Below are 20,368 nucleotides of genomic sequence, written 5' to 3' on the forward strand. Positions count from 1 at the left end.
CTTTCGGCATCCAAATTTTACGTCTGGGATTGGTAAGCTGGTAAGTGGCTAACATGAATAGTCAGGTAGGTTTTGAGATGGATGGGTCATCTCTGATCAGAATGACGTGATTTACATAAACCCTCTTGTTTGCGGTGTCAATACAATAACACAACGTTATTATCATGCATGCGTTTACGTAAGAAACAATAGAGCTATGGATCTTTTGTATAAACACAGCAAAGAACAGTCCCATATCCCACCTCTCCGATGCACCCCGTGAAAAGTACGCTGATGTTGGCTGGCTTGGGCAGCATGCCCACGTCCCGCACCCCTCCCAGGTACATGGGCGTGTGGATGTTCAGGCCCTGGGCCTTGCCCGGGGACGTCTTCTTCTCCATGGGCCCCTGGTCCACCCTCAGCTGGCCCTCCCTCATGTTCCGCTCGGCCACCACTCGGTGCCACTGGCCCAGGGAGACCGGCTCCGGGCTGCGCAGGATGGCCTGGCCTGTAGAGGCAAGACGGAGACGACGACGTCATCACCATCAATGGTTCAATCAGACTTTTAGACTTTGATATAATTTGGAGTTTATAATGATTATTTTTTGTGTTTTACTACTTTGGTTATAATAAAACAAATCATCAAATCACTCATCAAATTAAATTATAATTAACGTGTCATTCGATCAAGTTGTGACCAAAGTATTCCCCCTGGTTGAAATGTTGTGGATAATTGCCATGAAATTATTTCGGTGATATGGTCTTTTGTGTGTGTGTGTGTGTGTGTGTGTGTGTCTGTGTGTGTGTGTGTGTGTGTGTGTGTGTGTGTGTGTGTGTGTGTGTGTGTGTGTGTGTGTGTGTGTGTGTGTGTGTGTGTGTGCGTGTGTATCTGCGCATATCTGTGTGTGTGTGTGCCTGCATATGTGTTTGTGTGTGTGTTTGTTTCTGCATAATGTATGTGTGTGTGTGTTTGTGCACGTGTCTGAGTATGTGTGTGTGTGTGTTTCCTACCTGTGCCCAGCTCGTATCTGAACTCCACGTGTCCGTCCACCATGGAGACGGCCACAAAGTCCTCCACCTTCATCTTCTTCCCTCCGCAGAAGAACATGAGGCCGTCGCCTTCCTGCGGCTTGAACTCCAGCTCCACCCGCAGGTCGTCGTGGACGTTGGTGAGCGGGGGGTAGGCGATGTAGGACGCGTCGCCATCAAACATGGGCGTGGTCACCAACTCACCTGCAGGGCGAATCTCCGACTTAGTTTTATATTTTACGGATGCATTTGTTTTGTCCTGAATATTATTGCAAACATGAATAAAAGTCACTGAGTGTTAATGTCGATGAACGAGGGAGTACATATATAACATTTAGAAAGGTGAAAGATCGGAGTCTGTGTGTGCCGTGTGAGACTATCTTGGTAATAAAGGCCGACTAGCATGTTGTGACTCATGCTAGTCATACGCATTGCGAGTACATGTTCACCTTTCTGGTGGATATCATTATTTTTACCTAATATTACTAGTACTGGTGAAAGACAAAAAAACGGTTGTGGTCACAGTTCAAACTGACAATTATAATAAACATAAAAAAAAGAATAAATACAAGTCCCAGGTCACATGACATGTCAACACAAAGCGAACGGGCCCTGTGATGACCTCAGACCTCGGCGGCCTCTCTTACCTCCCATGCACTTGTTTCCTGACTTGCCCAGATGGCAGCGGCAGTCGTAGCCGAGGCCGTTGGGACGGTTGATGCAGGTGGCATCAGGACCGCACGCGTCTGGGGATAAAGAAAATACCAAAAGTAAATAGACCTGTTACATTAGACTGATAATGTGTTGATTGTGGCCCTCCTTGTGGGAACCATTCGGTGGCGCGTAAAGGGCTGTTATTGTAATCAGTGGGTGATGTTTGGAGTAAACACAAGGTTGCACGGTTTTAACCGCAAAGCAAAGACTTACCGATGTGGCAATGCAGTGCAGAGTGATGCTGGCAGTTGCTGCCGGTAAATCCTTCCAGACAGCCGCATTTGTACAAGCTGGCCTCTGAAACTACGCAGTTGCCCCCATTCTGCACCAACATACAGAAACACAGACACAAAAACACAGTTTAAACAAATTGATAAAACTGTTACAGATCTAACAATCATTTCAGCAGCCCAGAATGTCTCAACATCTTCTTTGTTATGTGCTGTGTGGCGATTGGTCGGTTGACAATGTCTTGGTATCTCATCATATCTAATTATAATTCAGAAATCCTAGACATCCTGAGGCTGCTGGTTCTTTGGTTGCGTCTTCAACACCCCACCAGACAAAACTGTGTAGTATAGTTCAATGGAAGCTGGGAGGTTTCTCCTCTGCAGGTCAGTAAACTAGTAAGTTCAACAGCAGATCCATGGTCCCCTCTCTCCAGATCACTAGAGTAGTTAGTTATAGTTATGTACTCCTCCTCACTGACCTGGCAGGGCTGGTCCTTGCATGTGGGACAGTTGGTGACGCCGGTGGAGCTGCGGTCGAGATCTTTGAAGATCACTTCCTCGTCCTGGATGATCAGCTGACGGATACAGCCTGTGAGGAAGACAGGCCAACACAACCACGTGTTTTTTTCAAATGATACATCATCCTGTCTGAAGCTCATCCTAGAAGAGATCTAAGGCATCCACTGACTCTTTGGTTCTCTCATAATAATTATCCTAATAATGGATTACATTTTTCATAGCGCATTTCTATCCAAATACGCTTGAACACGAAGAAGAAAAAACTAAAATATAACTATAACATAAACAGTCATGTACTGAACATCCTAGGGGGTTTAGGCTTTAGGCGTTATAGGCTTAGCCTAGCTATTTTATTAAGTACCTTATTTCATAGTATTTTCCATAGTAATTTGTTTTATTTCCAAACATTTAGGGTTAAGATTAGGGTTAGAACCCTAACCCTAACCCTTATTTTAAGATCAAATAGCACTGTGTGTTAACGTCACATGCTGGATCAGATAACAAACCGATGCCTTACCCACAAAGCCGGTCTTGATGCCCGCTGTCTTAGCGATGAGGGTGTAGTTGGGGTAGCCCCCCACATGGAGCTCCTCGTTCAGATCCAGCCCCTGGAACTTGCCCTGCGGAGAGAGAGGAAGAAACGTCACACCAAAGGTCCCGTACCACTGTATCCACCACAGAAGGGTGTACATCACAACGTCAGGATGAAAGTCCACTTTGTGTTTCTCTTACCCTTTTTATTTTTATATTATTTAATGAAGCATCCTGAGACTCAAGAATTTCATTGCCAGCGACTGCTGCTGTAATTGTTGTGCATTTGACAATAAACCATCTTGAATCTTGAATGAAGCCATGGCAGAGAGACGGGCGGCTGTACCTGGGAGCTTCCGTTGATGGCCTCCCCCCCGTCCACGCGGAGGGAGCCCAGGGTGAGGTTACGGTGCAGCTCCACTGTGTGGAACTCTCCCAGTTTGATGGGGTTTGGGTCGCGAATGGTGGCCATGCCGGAGCCCACATCGAACCTGGAGGGGTTCCAATATATTGATATGTCTTATACTCAAGTCTTGTGGTTGAGTATAAGAATGGGGGGGAGAGGTGTGTGGCTCTTGGCCCCACATGATATTAGATTAATGTGGTTAGTGGCAGGTGTTTTCATTGACGGATCATCTCGCTCATCCGCTCTTTAAAACACGTTAGGCAGAAGAACAGTGGTTACTTTATGTCAGCGTGTTGCCGGACATGGCTCTGGCTGTGAAAGAATGAAATGGTTCATCTCAGGGTGCCAAGCGAAGTGCTGGTGTGTCTGTCTCTCCGTCACATCGCAGTCTAAATCCGTTTGGTCATGCTGCTCTACGCCAAAGATAGCCACACTTAAAATCAGAGCTGCATTTGACAGAAGGCAGACAGAGAAGAGGAATAGGAAGCTGACCTGAACTCCAGGCGTCCGCCCACGAGACCCAGGGACATGAAGTCTGCTCCTGTGCTCTTCCTCTGGCCGTTGTAGACGATCATCCCTGCATGGTCACATGTACCACAATGAGCATGGAGACCAAGCATCTTCACACGCATCCACACGCATCTGTTACATACAGTACACGGTAAAAAATATACCTCCAGGTTATTTTATTAGCGTCCAATTTTTTCCAGTGGGGAAATCATCCATCACTTTGTATTATTGCAAGATTTTTGCCTTTTTTTGTTCAAGTCCAAGTTGCCAAAAGCATTGTAATATTATGTCGGTGACAAAAATGTTTTTTTGTCTAGAATCTTTAACAAGAACTTGTATTTACCTTGTACTGTTCTCGACACACACATACACACAAGCATGCACGTACGAAGCACGCACGCACGCAGACACGCACGCACATATACACCCACACACACTCACACAAAGGCTAGTGGTTTGCAAACCGTACTGCAGGGCAACATGCTATAATGAAGCCAATGGAAAGCCAGGTGATGCTCTGCTGGGCATTCCTGAGTGACAGCCAGACCTGTGGTCCACATCCATTCCCCCTCCCCTCCCAGGAGCACCATGCCAGTGATCATGCTCGCTGAGCCACACCATCCACATGTGGTCATTGCTTGCACTAACATGCCGCCAGCTTACCAAGACAACCCGGATCACTGACACTGTGGATTGTTTCAATGGGGCTTGATCCAAAAATATACTTTTAGCATTTCCAGTTTTAAAACAACTGTACGAGTGTGCATTGAAACAATCCATGATGTTGTTGATAAAACAGCCAGATGTCTTACTGATTAAATTATAAAAAAATTAAATAGGGTTGCTGCTTATTATTAAGGATAGGACTGTATGTAATGATTCACATAAAATAAAAATGAACAAATAATAAATATTTTCTGTTTATCTTCTCAACTATGTCAGACTGAATGAATCACTCATTATCAGTAATTGTGCCATACAAAAAAACAACATATAAAAACATGCCATAGTTATATATGCTATAAGGTGAATCACCTTTAAAAGCAGTGCTGTCTTGTGGGTGATAAAGAAGCGCTTACAGACGACGTACACAACGGTGACCGTATATAGATTCATGACAACGTGGCATATGCTTCATACCGAGGCCACCAGTCAGGGTCAATTATAAATCCAGAAATAGTGACTGTAACGTCTCGCCTGCCGTATGAGACATAGGCCATTCACCATGTGTCCACGTGTTACGTTACAACAGGCCCCTAAAGTGCTCTATGCTTCATTTCAGGGATGCCGTGCCGGGGAAACCAGTGGCGCTGTAGCCCAACATGGAGCCACCAGCAGCCGGTCTGGTGTCTGACTGTGGCTCAAAGCACCGAGACTCACCGGCGTACAATATGACACCTTCACCCACCGTGTGCAGGAAGGAGGAGAGGTCAGGGAGAACAGGAAGAAGACGATACGTTACTCATGTTTAGACATGGACACGCAGGCACACACAAATGCATTCACACATACACATACACAAGCATACACACACACACACGCACGCACGCACGCACGCACACACACGCCCACACAAACACGCACACTTACAAACGCATTCACACATACACATACACATGCACACACAGAGACACCCTTCCACACCCACAGGCACACACACACACACACACACACACACACACACACACACACACACACACACACACACACACACACACACACACACACACACACACACACACACACACACACACACACACCTTCAGGCACACACGCTTACACACACACGGATGCAGGCACAGACACACAATCACTAAGACATATACTGTACATAGTCAGAGACACAGACACACAATCGCAAAGACATATACAGTACATAGTCAGAGACACAGACACAGACCAACACACACATGCACGCACATATTACATACATAAAGAGACATCCAAGGAAACAGACCTGGAACAAGGTTCAAGTGAGGAATGATACATGATTAACCAGGAAGTGCTTGATGAAATGCCCTAGAGGTGGCGTTCTCACCGTCAACGTTGTCGGGTCTGAAGGTGATGTTGATGCTGAAGGCCTTGTAGGCGTTCCTGATGGTGGGCAGTGAGAGGTAGGACAGGGGCTCCTGAGTGAAGTAGGGCATCACTCTCTCTGAACGCAGAACATACAAGCACACGCACACACAGTCAGGTGGAATCATCGCTCAGGTCATCGGAAAGTGAGATGGGGAAAAAAGATAGGAATGATGCAATGCTTTGTCAATTTGTCTTGCTCAAATTTATGTTATGCATTAAAGTGATAAATTATCGATAGATTATATCGATTTTTGTATTTTCTTTTCATATTGTTATTATTGTGATAATGTTATTATCTATGTTTAATTTCCTTACTGTTTGTATGTGAGATGCCATAATCCCCTTGGCTTGTTTTGGGTTTCTGGTACAGTTTGATTTGCTAAAGTCGGTTTTCAATGTAACTTTGTTTATTGTGCAAACAACACAAGCGACCTCAAACAACGCTTGAAGGTTCAACCCAGAAGGAGGACGCACCGTGGACCTGCAGACTGGTGAAGGCCTCCACCTTGCCCTGCTTGTTGGCGGCGGTGCACACGTACGTCCCAGAATCCTCCTGGGTGACGCGCGGCACCGTCAGTACGTTCAGCACCTGGAAACACTTGGGTGGGAGCTCTTCACCCAGCTGGAGGCGAGCAGAGGAGAGACACAAAGGCACAAAGTGTGGGCTCAACAAAAAGTAGAGGGCCAGTGCTTAAAGCTGAGCGTTTTCCAAGGTGCACTGGAACTCCTGTATCTAAAGAGTGAGAGCGCACAAAGACAATTTGAAAAACAAATGCTGCAGTTTGTAGCCTAAAAGCTTGGATTTAAACACAATTTGTTGAATGGATTGACTTTTACTCATCAACGCTGAAACCTCACAACCCTCCAGTGGTCGACTTTTCTCTTATAAAATACCATCACTAGTACAAATAATAAAAAACGAATTCAATCAAAACAGAGCTTTTCTTTTCTTGACTATTGTGAGTAAAAAACATGAAGAACTAAGGAGCGCATTGGCCCTGACAGCAGCTCTGAAGGCTTCATCTGCGTGGATGGGGGACCTGCCGTTCCATGTACCTTGGACCATCTTATCTTGGGCTCAGGATACCCTGAGGCCTCACAGGGAAGAACGGCGTCCGAGCCCAGCGTCACCTCCTTGGTCTCAGGCAGCGCCGCGATCTGAGGCAGGGCTGCGAGAGAGACGTACAGAGACACCCGTTAGACGACACGGACTGTTGTACTATACGAGTTCTTCCTTGTGGTTGTGTATATCTGCATGCACACGCTAAACACATGTGGTTATGTCTACACAAATTATACATACATAAAACAATTATGAAAGTGGAAGTGAAAAGTAGGAAAAATCTACAGATCTGCACCATTTCTATGCATTTGTATGTGCACTTGAATGTTTTTCTTCAATGCAGTTGTGCAGTGCACACCAGACATACAATGTTCCCATGTTTACTTATTAGAATGGACAGCTCCATAACTCTACACCAGTGACGACTGTAGCCCTTAATTCTGATCGGCCTCACTCTCCGCTAGTCCTTTCGGATCATGAAGCGGCTGCTAAATCAAACAACACCCTTCTGCACACATCGATCCAGAAATAATGCAATGATGCGATTGCCGACTGGTGAACGGGAACCACGGCTTCCCGTCGGGGCGCACACTCACACTGGACTTTGAGCACCACCTGGGACTGCACCGAGCCCACGTCGTTGGTGGCGGTGCAGCGGTACTCCCCGGCGTCCGCCTCCGTCACCTGGCTGATCTGCAGCATGCCCTCCTTCACCACGATGTGGGCGGGCAGCGTGCCGCCCACCTTGCTCCAGCGCACCGTGGGCTGGGGGTCGCCGATGGCCTGGCACTCAAACTCCACCGCGTTGCCCACCATCACCGTCTGGATGGAGGTGCGCACGTTGATCATCACCTTGGGCAGCGCTGGGCAGGGTGGAGGCAGGGTGGGGCAGGGTGGAGGCAGAGACAGCAGGTGAGCGACATGCACTTCCAGGATGTATCAGTTTCAAGTGAATTGGCTCCGTCCGAGCCAGTTGGTATTTGTGGGTGATTCATGCAGCTGCGTGAACTTCTTATTGGTGGAGAAATGAAGAGATGGAGCATGTACAACAAAAAATAAGGAAGAATGATTGTATATCTTCTTGAAAACAACCATTGCAATACATATACATTATAATACACTCGTTATATATGTATAGATATATATAGTATGAGTCCATTGATATATCAGACCTTGGATGGTGAGCGTAGCAGAGTCCTGGGCCTGGCCGTATGGACTGCTAGCTCTGCAAATGTAAACGCCTTCATCGCTTTGCTTGAGATTCTCAATCCTACCGAAAAGACACAGCAACACTTATGCATATATCATAACATACATGCAGGCATGAAACACAAACATACGTTTATTGATGACTTCACAGTATCACAACTCGCTTGATTACCATTACTATGACAGAGTATCATGACAGAGAAAACAAAGCTTTATAAGAACAATGCTGATATTGGTGTTTATACCCAGAACCTTTCCCTGGCCAGTAGTACTTCCGGCCATAAACTGTATTCAATAGCCCCTATTAGAATTACATTGTGTGTGTGTGTGTGTGTGTGTGTGTGTGTGTGTGTGTGTGTGTGTGTGTGTGTGTGTGTGTGTGTGTGTGTGTGTGTGTGTGTGTGTGTGTGTGTGTGACTCACCTCAGCACACCGTCCTTGACATGGTGGTTTGGAGGCAGAACGTCTCCTTCTTTCAGCCACTCCATGATGGTCTCAGCGCCCCCTGCTGCAGAGCAGGTGAACTCCACCGTCCCGCCCAGGGCCTTCACGTCCACCTGGGGGTAGATGCGGACCCCCAGGGGGGCTGCAGAGAGAGAGCGGAGGGGGGAGACCTTAGTTGAGTTTGAACTTTTTGAAACCTTGTACTCATTACTTGAGTCTGTTTAGGAGACACTTGATTCCTTGTTTTACTCCAGTGGATTTTAACAGTTTGAAAATGGTCATTCATTGCTTCAGTGAATTTGAAACTAGAATTACATTATCAATATCATTGAGGGCATAGAGCAGACGCTTTTAATCCATTTGTCAGAAGAAGGAGAAACAATATATCGCTGTCGGTACAGTAAAGATATTCATAGAAACAAGCGCTAAGTATTTACAATTGCTAGGTAATAATTTATTACCACGTACGTTTTGAAAGGTCTGAATCCTCCTTTCACTTTGGTCAGCGGTTACAAAGTCCGAACTCTGGCACAATTTACTTTAGCGAGTTTTACTAGTTGTAACCCTTTATCAAGCCACCCATCCAGCGACCCCGCGTTGACTCACATCTCACGGTGACCTTGGCCAGGGTCTCGCTGCGGCCCATCCGGTTCGTCACGGCGCACTTGTAGTTGCCGGCGTCATCCGGGGTGGCCAGGTCGATCTGCAGGTCGCCCTCGCTGACCATGGCCCGGGCGGGCAGGCTGCCCTCCTCCTTGCTCCAGGTGTACTGCAGGGGGGGGGTCCCGTGGGCCACGCACTGCAGCCGGATCACCTCCCCCACGCGCACGGCCACGTCGTCGGGCATGGCGGTGGCGTAGGGCAAGGCTGGGGAGGGACACAGCGGCAGACGGTGGGAGGTGATAGGAGATGAGACACTGGGGAGACGGATGCTGATTGGTTGAAATGAGCCGTAACCTTGGAGCATTCAAATGGAGTTCGTTCCGGGGAGAAATTCGTCCAACAAATCAGATTTTAGATTATCTATCTGCTGATCTGAGCTAGTCGGACAGCACCGGCTCACATCTGGATGAACAGGGCTCCGTAATGACATGGGGAAACAAGGCTTCACCCCTCTAATATCTTTGGATTTCCGGCCCAGGCTCTGTGCCGTCTCCCCATAGAAGTCCTGCTAGAGAACAGGAGGACTGCTGGATCCCAGAGTAGTATGAGGCTAAATGACCATGAGTTTGACATTAGTTTTCTCTCTCCCTCTCCCTCTCCCTCTCCCTCTCTCCCTCTCCCTCTCCCTCTCTCTCCCTCTCCCTCTCCCTCTCCCTCTCTCTCTCCCTCCCTCTCTCTCTCTCTGTGGGACTCACTCTCCACGTCCAGCGTGATGATGACCTCGCTGGTGCCCAGGTTGTTGGTGGCGTTGCAGATGTATTCTCCAGAGTCCTGACGGCCCACGCTGGGCAGCACCAGGCTGCCGTTCACCACGCTGTGCCTCCAGGGGAGAGGGGAGCGCAGCTTAGACCAGCTGATCCTGGGGGTAGGGAAGCCTGGGGAGACAGAGAGAGAAAGAGAGAGAGAGAGAGAGAGAGAGAGAGAGAGAGAGAGAGAGAGAGAGAGAGAGAGAGAGAGAGAGAGAGAGAGAGAGAGAGAGAGAGAGAGATCGGGAGGGAGGGAGAGCACATTTCAAACAGAAGCAGTGTGTCAAAGTGCTTTGTACTATCCCAACTGAAATTAAAGTAAAAATATTATAAGCTTAAAGAATGACAGAGCACATTTGGAAAGATGGAGAGAGAGAAAGAACACAATAAGGACGCCTAGATACATCTGTATCGTTTTTGGGAACCCCATAAGAATTAATTCTAATCACTTTGGGAAACAGGAAACCTGTTAAGATAATGTTCAGGAGGCTGTGTGGCTGGGTCACCGTGGTTACCATGTGCTTTGCAGTGCAGCGTGACGGTCTTGCCCTCCTCCACGATCATGAGGGGCTCCAGGACGGAGGCCCTGGGCACGCTGGGCAGCCGGGCCCCGCCCTCCACCACCACGTTCACCCGGGTCTCCGAGCTGCCCTCGCTGTTGCGCACCGTGCACACGTAGGTGCCGCCGTCCTCCGGCCGGGCGGACAGTACCTGCACACAGGGACGTTCTGATGCCTTAGAATGATATCAATATTTTTTGCCGTCTTATTATCAATTAATTTTCCTATAATTAATAGTATTTTTATTATTGTTAGGATTTCTTTGTATTTACTGAGTGTGTGATGTATATGTGCATGCATGTAGGCCTATGTATGCAGATATGCATGTATGTGTGCATGTGTTGATGTTGGTAGAGGGTAGGGATACACAGACATTCTGTGTACAGTTTGTTGATTGTTGTACACCCATCCCTCAAATAAAGACGATTAAAAAAAACGACTGATAATGATAATCATGATCATAATACTGATGATGGTGTTTATTTTATACAGCGTGTCATGGACGATAAAAGCATAAAAAAAATATGTTGGGACTTTTCATTATATTTGTGCGTCGTGTTGGTTCTATTTGATATCTGTTCCATCACAGTGACACCCTCCACATCTCTACGCCCCAATGGGACCGGACGGATCCCCTGTACCTCCAGCACGACGTTGGAGTCCATGGGCGCGGGGCTGTTCAGCATGGTCTTGCGGCTGCTGTCCAGCTTGTGCCAGGAGACGGACGGGCGGGGCTCTCCGGACGACTGGCACTCCAGGACGATGGGGTCCCCGACCCGGACCCTCACCGGCCCGCTAGGGGTCACCAACCCCACGGGGGCCTCTGGGGGAGGTTGAGGGGGGGGGAGAACCGTGAGGAGTGTTGACCCTGACTGACCACTAGTGGGAGCACTTTGACTGAACAGAGACAATTTTAGTTGTATCAAAGTACTAAGGGAACCCCATTAGCTGAGGACGATGAGGTCAACACACATGAGCTACATAAACCAGGTCACAGATTTGTTAAGACTAAATCAATGGATACAACCGCATTCAATGAAACTAAAACCCTTCCAAGGATATGAGCAGAGTGTCTTTGATACTCAATACTCAGGGAAACATAATATTGTAATTCATCAATCAATTCATCAATCAACCATAAATAACTTTTTTTGTTGTGCATATCTGCTTGTCCTATGTCTGTTTGTGTGTAACACAAACAGACATACACTCTATCGTCGAGTCACACACACACACACACACACACAGACGCACACAGGACTGACCTCTGACATTGAAGGAGACAATGCTCTGGGTGATACCAAACAGGTTGCTGGCCACGCAGTGGTATGCCCCGCGGTTGCTGGGCTGGGCGTTGGAAATGGTGATCACAGAACCGTCCCGGGAGACCTTGACATTAGCTTAGGGGAAAAAGAAGCAGATTTTTTTTTATAAAAGGACCCTAGAGGACGTAAAGATTAAAAAAAAAAAAAGATTAACAAAAAAAACAGCAACTTCTTACTGACAGGTGTGCAAGTGAGGTGCTTTTAAACATAGTTGTTCTTGTTCTTGGTTTGAAATTGGTTCAGACTTTAATAGTTTCCGTTTGGGGGAAAGTCAAGCAACCGAAAAAACGAATTAAATGGCTTGTAGGATAAACATCTGAGTATGGTGTTGGTGGTGCCCACCTGGCAGGGCTCTGTTGTTGGACATCTTCCACTCGAGGCGGACGGGCGTGGCTCCGCTGTACACCCGGCACTTGAAGCTGGCCGCCTGGCCCAGACGCACCGAGGCGCTGTGGGGCTCGATGGAGATGATGGGCGTCTGCAGGCCTGCTGGGGGAGCCGCAGGTCAGGGACAGAACACCTCGGGGGACCCCCTGATACACGCTACGGCTATTAGGATTTATGATAATACATTATAGACAAAATATTATCATTAAAAAATATATATACAATTACAATATTGAACATTTTATTTTTTGTAAATGTTGATGGCTTATAATATATTTTTGTATGGCTATTTTATGCTTGGGTTATGCTTATGAAGAACTGATGAGGGAGGAAAGGGGAGATGGCCTTTGGAAATAAGAATATGTTACGCTACCAATAATTGAAAACAATAAATTATAACTAGATTGATAAATCAAAAGAAAAATCCAACTGAAAACATCACTTCCCCTTACTGAACTGACAAATGACTCACAGAAACCTCATGGTTCCTGGACTACGAGGGAGAAAGACAGCAGCCTACGCTGGCAGCAGTGAAAGAACTCTCACAAGTCTTAGTGAAATCCCGGACGCATGGAATGAGGATGAGATCACAGGAAAGCGTTTTTGGAAAACAAGAACCTACAGCCCACTGAGGTCACACTGGGCAGCCATGGAAAGTAGGACTGGAAAAGCCATTCATAACACTCTCACTGTCCTACTATGGCCTCCTCCCACTCTGATGAGGTCACCTCCATGTCCCTCCTGATCCCCCTACTGATCTGAGCTAGCGTCCTCTACGATTGACTGGGGGAATAAGTCACACGCTAAGGGGGTGGTATGGGCTAGTGTAGAAGTGAGCAATCTTAAGGGTTTAGTGTTAGAATTATTTTGGACGCTGAGTTGCTGGTTTTATCAACCACTCACGGGAGGAAGACGAGGTGACAGACACGGAGACCGCCGACTGGTGGACGGGGGTCTCTTGGTTGCCCTGGTTACTGATCACCCGACAGATGTAGTCCCCGGAGTCGTCAGGAGTGGCCGACAGGATGCGCAGCTGATTGCCAAGAACCTTCACGCACAGAATGGGACATCGAATGAGATGTGCTAAAATGCAAATTATTGTGAAATACTATTTGAGATTATCGTGAAATATTGCACAATAAATGTAAGATTATAATTTAAATATTTCCAGAACTATTTCATATTATAAACAAATATCACCTGCTGATCATCAAATAAAAAAGCGGTGAAAAGCCACAAAATTTACTAAATCGTATTTCTTAAGGCAATGAAGCGATATTAGCAGTACAAAGGGAGTGAAATGTCTCCAGGGGGCCGACCTGGTGGTTGGCGGACAGGCGGCCTCTGGCCCGGGTCCATGTGACTCTGGGTAGGGGGCTCCCAGTAGTCAAGCAGTTGAGCACCAGGCTCTGGCCTTCCTGCACGTCAGCTATGGAGGGCTGGATGCTGACCGGCGCGGTCACATGGTCCGCTGGGGAGAAAACAGTTGTGTTGTTTGAGATTGAGATTGAGATTCATTCAAACTACCAAAACTCAAAGAAAGACCTTCATGTCTGCAGTATAAGATGATTTAAACATCCTGAATGCAGGACATGAAGTAGACGCAACATGAACCATAATACCATCTAAGATAATATACATTACTGCAAATAGCAAACACAAATGGATACAAAACATGAAATACATGCCATAACACAGCACAACTATGCAATCCTGTGTTGAATGAATGCTCCCCCAATCACGCGTGATAATATAATGTATTGTTTTCATAGTGTACCGGTTGGATGACAAGGACGCCAGCTGTGTGATGCCTTACCCTTGATCACAGTGACCTGGATGGAGGCCCTGCTCGAGCCAGCGCTGTTGCTTCCGACGCACATATAGTTCCCAGAGTCGGACGCCTTGGCGTTGGGAATGAGCAGCGTGCCGATGTCAGTGCGATCCATGCGGTTCTGAAGGGGGCACGAGAAGAAGTCAGGACCGGTGCGGAAACAGCAGCCTGTAGACTGATATCTTCTATTCCAGGGCTTAAGGCCTATTGCTGTTTGCAGACAATGCGACACACAGAGCAAATCACTTACCTGAACTAAACAAATACGGCGTCGTGACAAAACACAGACGTACATGATTGACATTGTGACATTGATCGCTAGGGTATAGCAACACAGAAGCACTACTGGGGACTAACTTAGAAGACGGCACATGGAATACTAAGGCTCTAAATGTTTTTTTTCTCAGGATGATTGTGGTGCTTTTTACATGGATGTGTGTAGGCTACGCAATTAAGGCCGAGTTGAATATGACATGGCGTCTTTGATTTTAGATTGTTAATTTGACCACCTGAGATGAACAAGGAGAGTTGAATTAGCAACGGAATTCTAGTAGTTATAAGGGAATTATTATTTGATTAAAATAACCATTTCAGCCATTTCAACACTGCCAAAATGATAGTTAGGGATATACAGGCCGCAGACTGAAACACAACCACCGGATGGTTGCCAAAGGATGAAGCATGACTTTGCAGCTTTGGGAGGATGTACACAAATCTCAATGAACCCATAGTTCTTACCTATTGCCACGATGATTCTTCATAACTTGAAGAAATTCCCAATAACTCGAGCAAGCAAGCAAACTATTCAATGAGACAAACTCTTGGCAAACTTTTCCCCACTTTTACAGCCAGAAGGGGTCTGAAACTAACGGAGAGGTACTACTGAGTAGGCCAGGGGTAGGTTTGGTGGAGTGTATTCCACGTAACAAAGCTTAGCTTAACGTCTGCCCCGTCGCACCAATCCGAGCACCCGAGGCGGCGTTGTCCCCTCTCCCCGGTGTGTTGTTTCAACAACCCCCCCCCCCCAGAGTGTTTATGCGTGGCCGCACGGCAGAGCCCAATTTCGCCCCCGGTGGGAAAGGGCCCGACACAACCCTGGGGCTCTCTGAGTCGGAACTAAAAACGTCCTCCCCCCCCCCCCCCCCCCGACTACCCTGACCACGCTGAGGACACAACGGCGTGCAGCAGACCCCATCCGACCCAGGGCCGACTGGGGCGGGGGGGGGGGCAGCGGGAATGGGGCTGGCACAGAGGCAAAGCAAGTCTGAAATACCTCCAGCACCTACTGTGTGCTTAGTCCCTTAGTTCATGGGCTCACACACAGCGAGTGTGAGTGGACTTGACGGTGTGTTTAAGCCGCAAAATCTGCCAGGGAATGATGGTACGATGGAGGATGATAACAACACAAGGGGGATCCATGGAACACAACATTCCGCGAGCGTGGTGCAAAAAACACGATCTCCCCATGCCAACATACACCAGAGGAACCGACCCGGGACGGGCTGGGTGTTGTTTTACAATGGACCCTAGTGCACTCTGGTGAGGGGTTACGTGTGGTGGTAGATGTTTGCTGGTTATTACCATGTGCGGTTACTAGGCAACATATTAAATCATGCGTTTAGTGGACAACATGGAGAGGGGTGGTCAGTAACAAAAAGGACATTGGGGTGGAGCTAAGACGGACAGGACGGACAGACAGTGGACAGATGGACAGACCTGCAGCTCTTCAATACGTCTCTGTAACAGATCGAGACTGTTGCTTTTAAACTGATGGAAACCGTGAGAGGGAATGGCCTGAGCGAACGTCCCCATAACAACACAACAGGGTGGGATAAAAGTAAATGGGGAGGAAACAAAGAAAAAAAGGGGAAAAAAAGGGTCACAACAATGGAACAGTTGGAGAATCAACCTGCAACAAATGTGTATACATAATATGGTGCTGGGCAATTTTACAATGTGACAGACATGGGCACACCAGAATGTGAATCAATTAGTCTTAATTCAATTAGTTTAACTCAATCCATGCTCAAAAAGAATGGCCCGATTGTTATCCCCGAGGCGGAGGTGAAGGGTCTCACCTGGGGCGGGACCTGACCCCCGTTCCTCAGCCAGGTGAGCTTGGGCGCGGGTGATCCGGAGGCCCGGCAGTACAGCCTCAGGGTCTCGCCCTCGTGGATCTCGGCGCTGGGGGGGCTCACTTGGACCTGGGGCTGGCTGACTAGACCTGTGTTGATCTGAGAGTCTGTTTGGCCGTGACCGCCAGTGTGGGAATGGCCGCCCGTGTTGCCATGACCGCCCGAGTTGTCATGACCGCCATTGTTGCCATGGCCCCCGGTGTTGTCATGACCGCCGTTGTTGCCATGACCACCTGTGTTGCCATGACCACCTGTGTTGCCATGACCGCCTTTGTTGCCATGACCACCTGTGTTGCCATGACCACCTGTGTTGCCATGACCGCCTCCAATAATATGTCCGCCCGTGTTGGACTCTGGAAGGAAAACCCGTTTAATTTATTGATACATGAATAACCCCAACAAGCGCATTCACTTGGAAGTAAGATGCGACGCTAAAAACACACACAAAAAAACGTAGCATACTTTGCACATAGAGGGTGACTCGCACTGTGTGCTCGCCGTGGGTGTTCAGGGCCTTGCAGATGTACTCCCCCTCGTCGGACTTCTGCACGGACGAAAAGGATAGGAGCCCCCCGTGCACCTTGGCTTGGGATCGAGGTCGGATTTCTGGCCAGACAACAACAACAACAACAACTTCAACAATGACAACACCAAACCCTCTTCACAACCACGACAACATGACGATTGCAGCCTCCAACGCCAGTAGCTCAGTGTCGGTTAGAGCACAGTCTGACTGGGGGGGGGGGGTCATGTTTCGGGTAAGTTCTGTGGTGGCAGAACTTACGGATCCACTCGACGGCCGGTGTGGGACTCCCTGTGGCGGCACAGCGGAACTCGGCCCGCTGTCCCGACTGGACGCTCAGCACTGCGGGAGTGACCGTGGCCACGGGCTGCGACCCGTCCCCGGCTGATAGGAAGAGACAAGTGACAGTCAACCACAGGGGAAAGGGAACACCCTCACACGTACAAAGGGAGATACGGTGCAGAATTGAACTGCCCAGCTGGTGTGCGGAAAAAAGACAATAAAAAGGAAAAGCACTGTAAGGTTGTTTTTTGTTTGCAAAATCTGGGTGGACTTGGAGCAAGCAGCAAGTGATCGTATGGAAAGACGGATGTGGCTGTTTGACGATTGCCTTGGCCGGCTGGACTGTGTGAGGGAGCGGAAGACTGGGACCTGTCTGCTAGGTTGGGCCCCCCTCAGACGAGACACCACTAATAAGAGGTGGCAGGCTGGAACTGGGCATGGCACTGGGCACTCTGTCTGGGCCAGCAGGGATCACTGCAAAGGCGTCCGATCCAAGCCTGTATAATCCCGGGGCGTCACACTGAGGAAAGCCCTGGTTCATTTAGCAGGCAGGGTGTGTGTGTGGAGGGGACGACTCTTGCGGAAAAACTGAAGCTGAACTTCACTCCCTGGCTTTGCCGGTTGAATGCTGGGTGTGTGATGTTTGCATCACATTCTGAAGGTTTCTTGTCTGTTTTTACACTATAAGAGACCATGGATTAAAACGAGCTAGCTAGCCAACTCTGGCCAAACTACTTTGTTGTGCACATTTCCTGTCTAATGAACTAATTACCTCAACTTAACTAAAGTATTAATGAGTGTCACTTAATAGGACATGGTCTAACTAGTACAATGATGACTGTAAGTGATATACTGAAGCTGCTTTATAATTCTACTTGACCTTTTGAAATTCAATCTCTACCTATCAGGTCTCTCTTGCAAATAAGGTGATTAACCTCAATGAGACTTACTTATCTATATCAAAAGGGTAAATATATAAAGTTTTACTTATTTATAATAAATACTTATTGGTAAGTGCTGGAGTTCAACCAGTACGAGCTTATCAATAGAAGTATCCAATGTACATATAAGATAAGGAAAAGGTATCTAAATTATGATTTCAATGATGAGGTGACTTTTATCCAAAGTGTCATTGAGAAGCTTTAAGGGGTTAGACATCTTACTATCAGATGCCTACTACAGGTAGACACTGGGGATCGAACCATGAACCTTTCGGCTGGGAGTTGAACACCCTAGCCACTATAATAGTTTAAGTCCTATCGAAGTTCTATAGGCTAACCGGTTGTCCTCATCTACACAATTGGAGTAGCAGCTGGCTTGCCAGGGCCAGGCAATGTGTTAGCATGTTAATGAGGATGGGATGAGATGTGTTAGGCACAGTATGATGTTTGAAGCCTCGGTGGGAACGGTCCCCACAGTGTAGCATGGTTTCTGAGAGGGAAGAATGAGAAAGCAGATGGAAAAAAGGAAATATCCTCTACCTGACTGTTGAGTGTTACATTTGACAATTAAGCCGACGAGCATAATAATTGATTTGTTGCATTTTGTGAATTTTTTTCTCAAGAAATGATCGTAATATTATTTTTATAATATTTCCAATCAGATGGTGATTGGGATGAATTAATTGGTTCTCGTGGATCATTGTGATTATTGATGGACTCAACATTCAGAAGGAGTAGAAAGCAGGAATAAAGGTCACCTTTTCCGGCCGTGATGAACAAAAACAAGCAGGCGTTACTCAGGAATGCTCATGTACAACTAGATAGTGTTATGTGTGAAGTCATGACGAGAGGAAATATACACTACATCTTTATACCTTGACTTAGTCTAAAGATGTCTTCTTACCAGATTTACCACACAATGCACCGCATCGAAAGCCCTTCTGGCCATCGTATGTGCGTGTATGTGTGTGTATATGTCTGCATGCAGTGTATGCTTTTAGGATTTACTGTTCATGAGCACTACCAGGTTCGCCATATATATATATATATATATATATATATATATATATACACACAGTCTGCACACATGTATTTACATACAGTATGTAATGTCTATGCTGCAGCAGGTGGAATGCATGCATGGAAGGTGGAGGAGAAAAGGGAGGTGGAGGAGGTGGAGGCTCCTCCTGACCAGGAATCCAGGACAGAGAGGAGGGGGAGACCATGACCGTGCACACTTACGCTGTCTATGTCCTTCAAACATTTCATAGGCTGTGTAAAACATCTGTGTCTGTGAGGGCTCTGGAGACACGAAGGGGGAGGGAGGAGGGGGGGGGGAAGGGAGGGAGGGGGAGGTAGGGATGGAACATGTGAACTGACATGTCAGTTTGGTTATTGCTTAGGGGGTGGTTGGGGGGAGTAGCTGACCGGCTGTCCCCCGTTTCAAATGAATTCTGAACCCTGCATCTGCAAGCAGCCAGATGTTTTTCTTTTTTTTTCGTGAGTTTTTTAAGTAAGGTTAACAATAGGGACCACAAAAAACAACACAAGGGAATGTAAATACACTTAGAGACACACAGAAACACGACACACACCAACACATACACTGTACCCCATGCTTGTGTGAATGATTTGCGCTCTACTTGCTCTGCTCCTGACCTTGAGGTCTCTAGAGAGGATCGTCGCATTAAGAGTAAGGCATCACCCGATCAAAGAGAGAGCTCACCTATCAAGAGTAACAATAAGGATTTGGTCACCAGGTATTTGTAGTTTCATGGGTTCAACATTCAGCCTCAAGAGGTCTTGTGATTACATAAAATGTTGTGCTGAACTCCGAAAGTGGAGCAAACTAACAATAAGTCATATCAATGCCCAGTTTCAGATTTCATATTATGACCTGTCTTGTGGTAGCACTTCACTTACCTTCCACGCTGACAATTGACATTTATAAACTCAAGGAAAGCTCATCAAGTGATGATGTCCGATAATAGCTTCAATATGAAAACACACACATATTACCTGCTGATAGAATGGATTAAAATGCCCTTTAGTCATTTGTAGCCATACATACACACATACACATACACCTACACATACACATACACACACACGCACACACACGCAAACACACAGAATGCAGCATGGGTATAACAGTACAAGCAGAAGACATAAAGCCACAAAGCATAAAGCGTAGAAGCACACATTACACATGCAGGTTAGTAAGGCAATACCTTTGGAATTTCTTTGTACAGCTTGTGGTTAT

At 47.2% G+C, this 20,368-nt stretch overlaps 1 protein-coding gene across 10 annotated transcripts in view; it reads right to left on the reverse strand.

Moving 5' to 3' along the window:
* hspg2 (heparan sulfate proteoglycan 2) overlaps nt 1-20,368 on the reverse strand; it is a 94,578-nt gene that overhangs the window by 5,660 nt on the left and 68,550 nt on the right. For 6 of the 10 annotated variants that reach the window (XM_030360435.1, XM_030360480.1, XM_030360488.1 and 3 more), the window contains 29 exons: nt 19,348-19,407; nt 17,144-17,266; nt 16,822-16,965; nt 16,303-16,712; nt 15,941-16,018; nt 14,210-14,345; nt 13,713-13,864; nt 13,297-13,441; nt 12,349-12,492; nt 11,947-12,081; nt 11,323-11,504; nt 10,637-10,832; nt 10,071-10,250; nt 9,319-9,579; nt 8,692-8,854; nt 8,233-8,330; nt 7,657-7,923; nt 7,054-7,166; nt 6,472-6,619; nt 5,957-6,073; nt 5,299-5,316; nt 3,901-3,985; nt 3,349-3,493; nt 2,989-3,091; nt 2,432-2,541; nt 1,936-2,044; nt 1,656-1,754; nt 991-1,212; nt 243-487 (listed from right to left, as the gene is read on the reverse strand). In XM_030360435.1, the coding sequence (XP_030216295.1) occupies nt 243-487; nt 991-1,212; nt 1,656-1,754; nt 1,936-2,044; nt 2,432-2,541; nt 2,989-3,091; nt 3,349-3,493; nt 3,901-3,985; nt 5,299-5,316; nt 5,957-6,073; nt 6,472-6,619; nt 7,054-7,166; nt 7,657-7,923; nt 8,233-8,330; nt 8,692-8,854; nt 9,319-9,579; nt 10,071-10,250; nt 10,637-10,832; nt 11,323-11,504; nt 11,947-12,081; nt 12,349-12,492; nt 13,297-13,441; nt 13,713-13,864; nt 14,210-14,345; nt 15,941-16,018; nt 16,303-16,712; nt 16,822-16,965; nt 17,144-17,266; nt 19,348-19,407 (4,388 nt within the window). The remainder of the gene's footprint in view (nt 1-242; nt 488-990; nt 1,213-1,655; nt 1,755-1,935; nt 2,045-2,431; nt 2,542-2,988; nt 3,092-3,348; nt 3,494-3,900; nt 3,986-5,298; nt 5,317-5,956; nt 6,074-6,471; nt 6,620-7,053; nt 7,167-7,656; nt 7,924-8,232; nt 8,331-8,691; nt 8,855-9,318; nt 9,580-10,070; nt 10,251-10,636; nt 10,833-11,322; nt 11,505-11,946; nt 12,082-12,348; nt 12,493-13,296; nt 13,442-13,712; nt 13,865-14,209; nt 14,346-15,940; nt 16,019-16,302; nt 16,713-16,821; nt 16,966-17,143; nt 17,267-19,347; nt 19,408-20,368) is intronic. The other 4 variants (XM_030360498.1, XM_030360426.1, XM_030360462.1 and 1 more) reach the window with 3 other exon arrangements.

The sequence above is a fragment of the Gadus morhua genome, chromosome 1, assembly GCF_902167405.1.
Source record: "Gadus morhua chromosome 1, gadMor3.0, whole genome shotgun sequence".
In the NCBI taxonomy this organism is placed as follows: Eukaryota; Metazoa; Chordata; class Actinopteri; order Gadiformes; family Gadidae; genus Gadus; species Gadus morhua.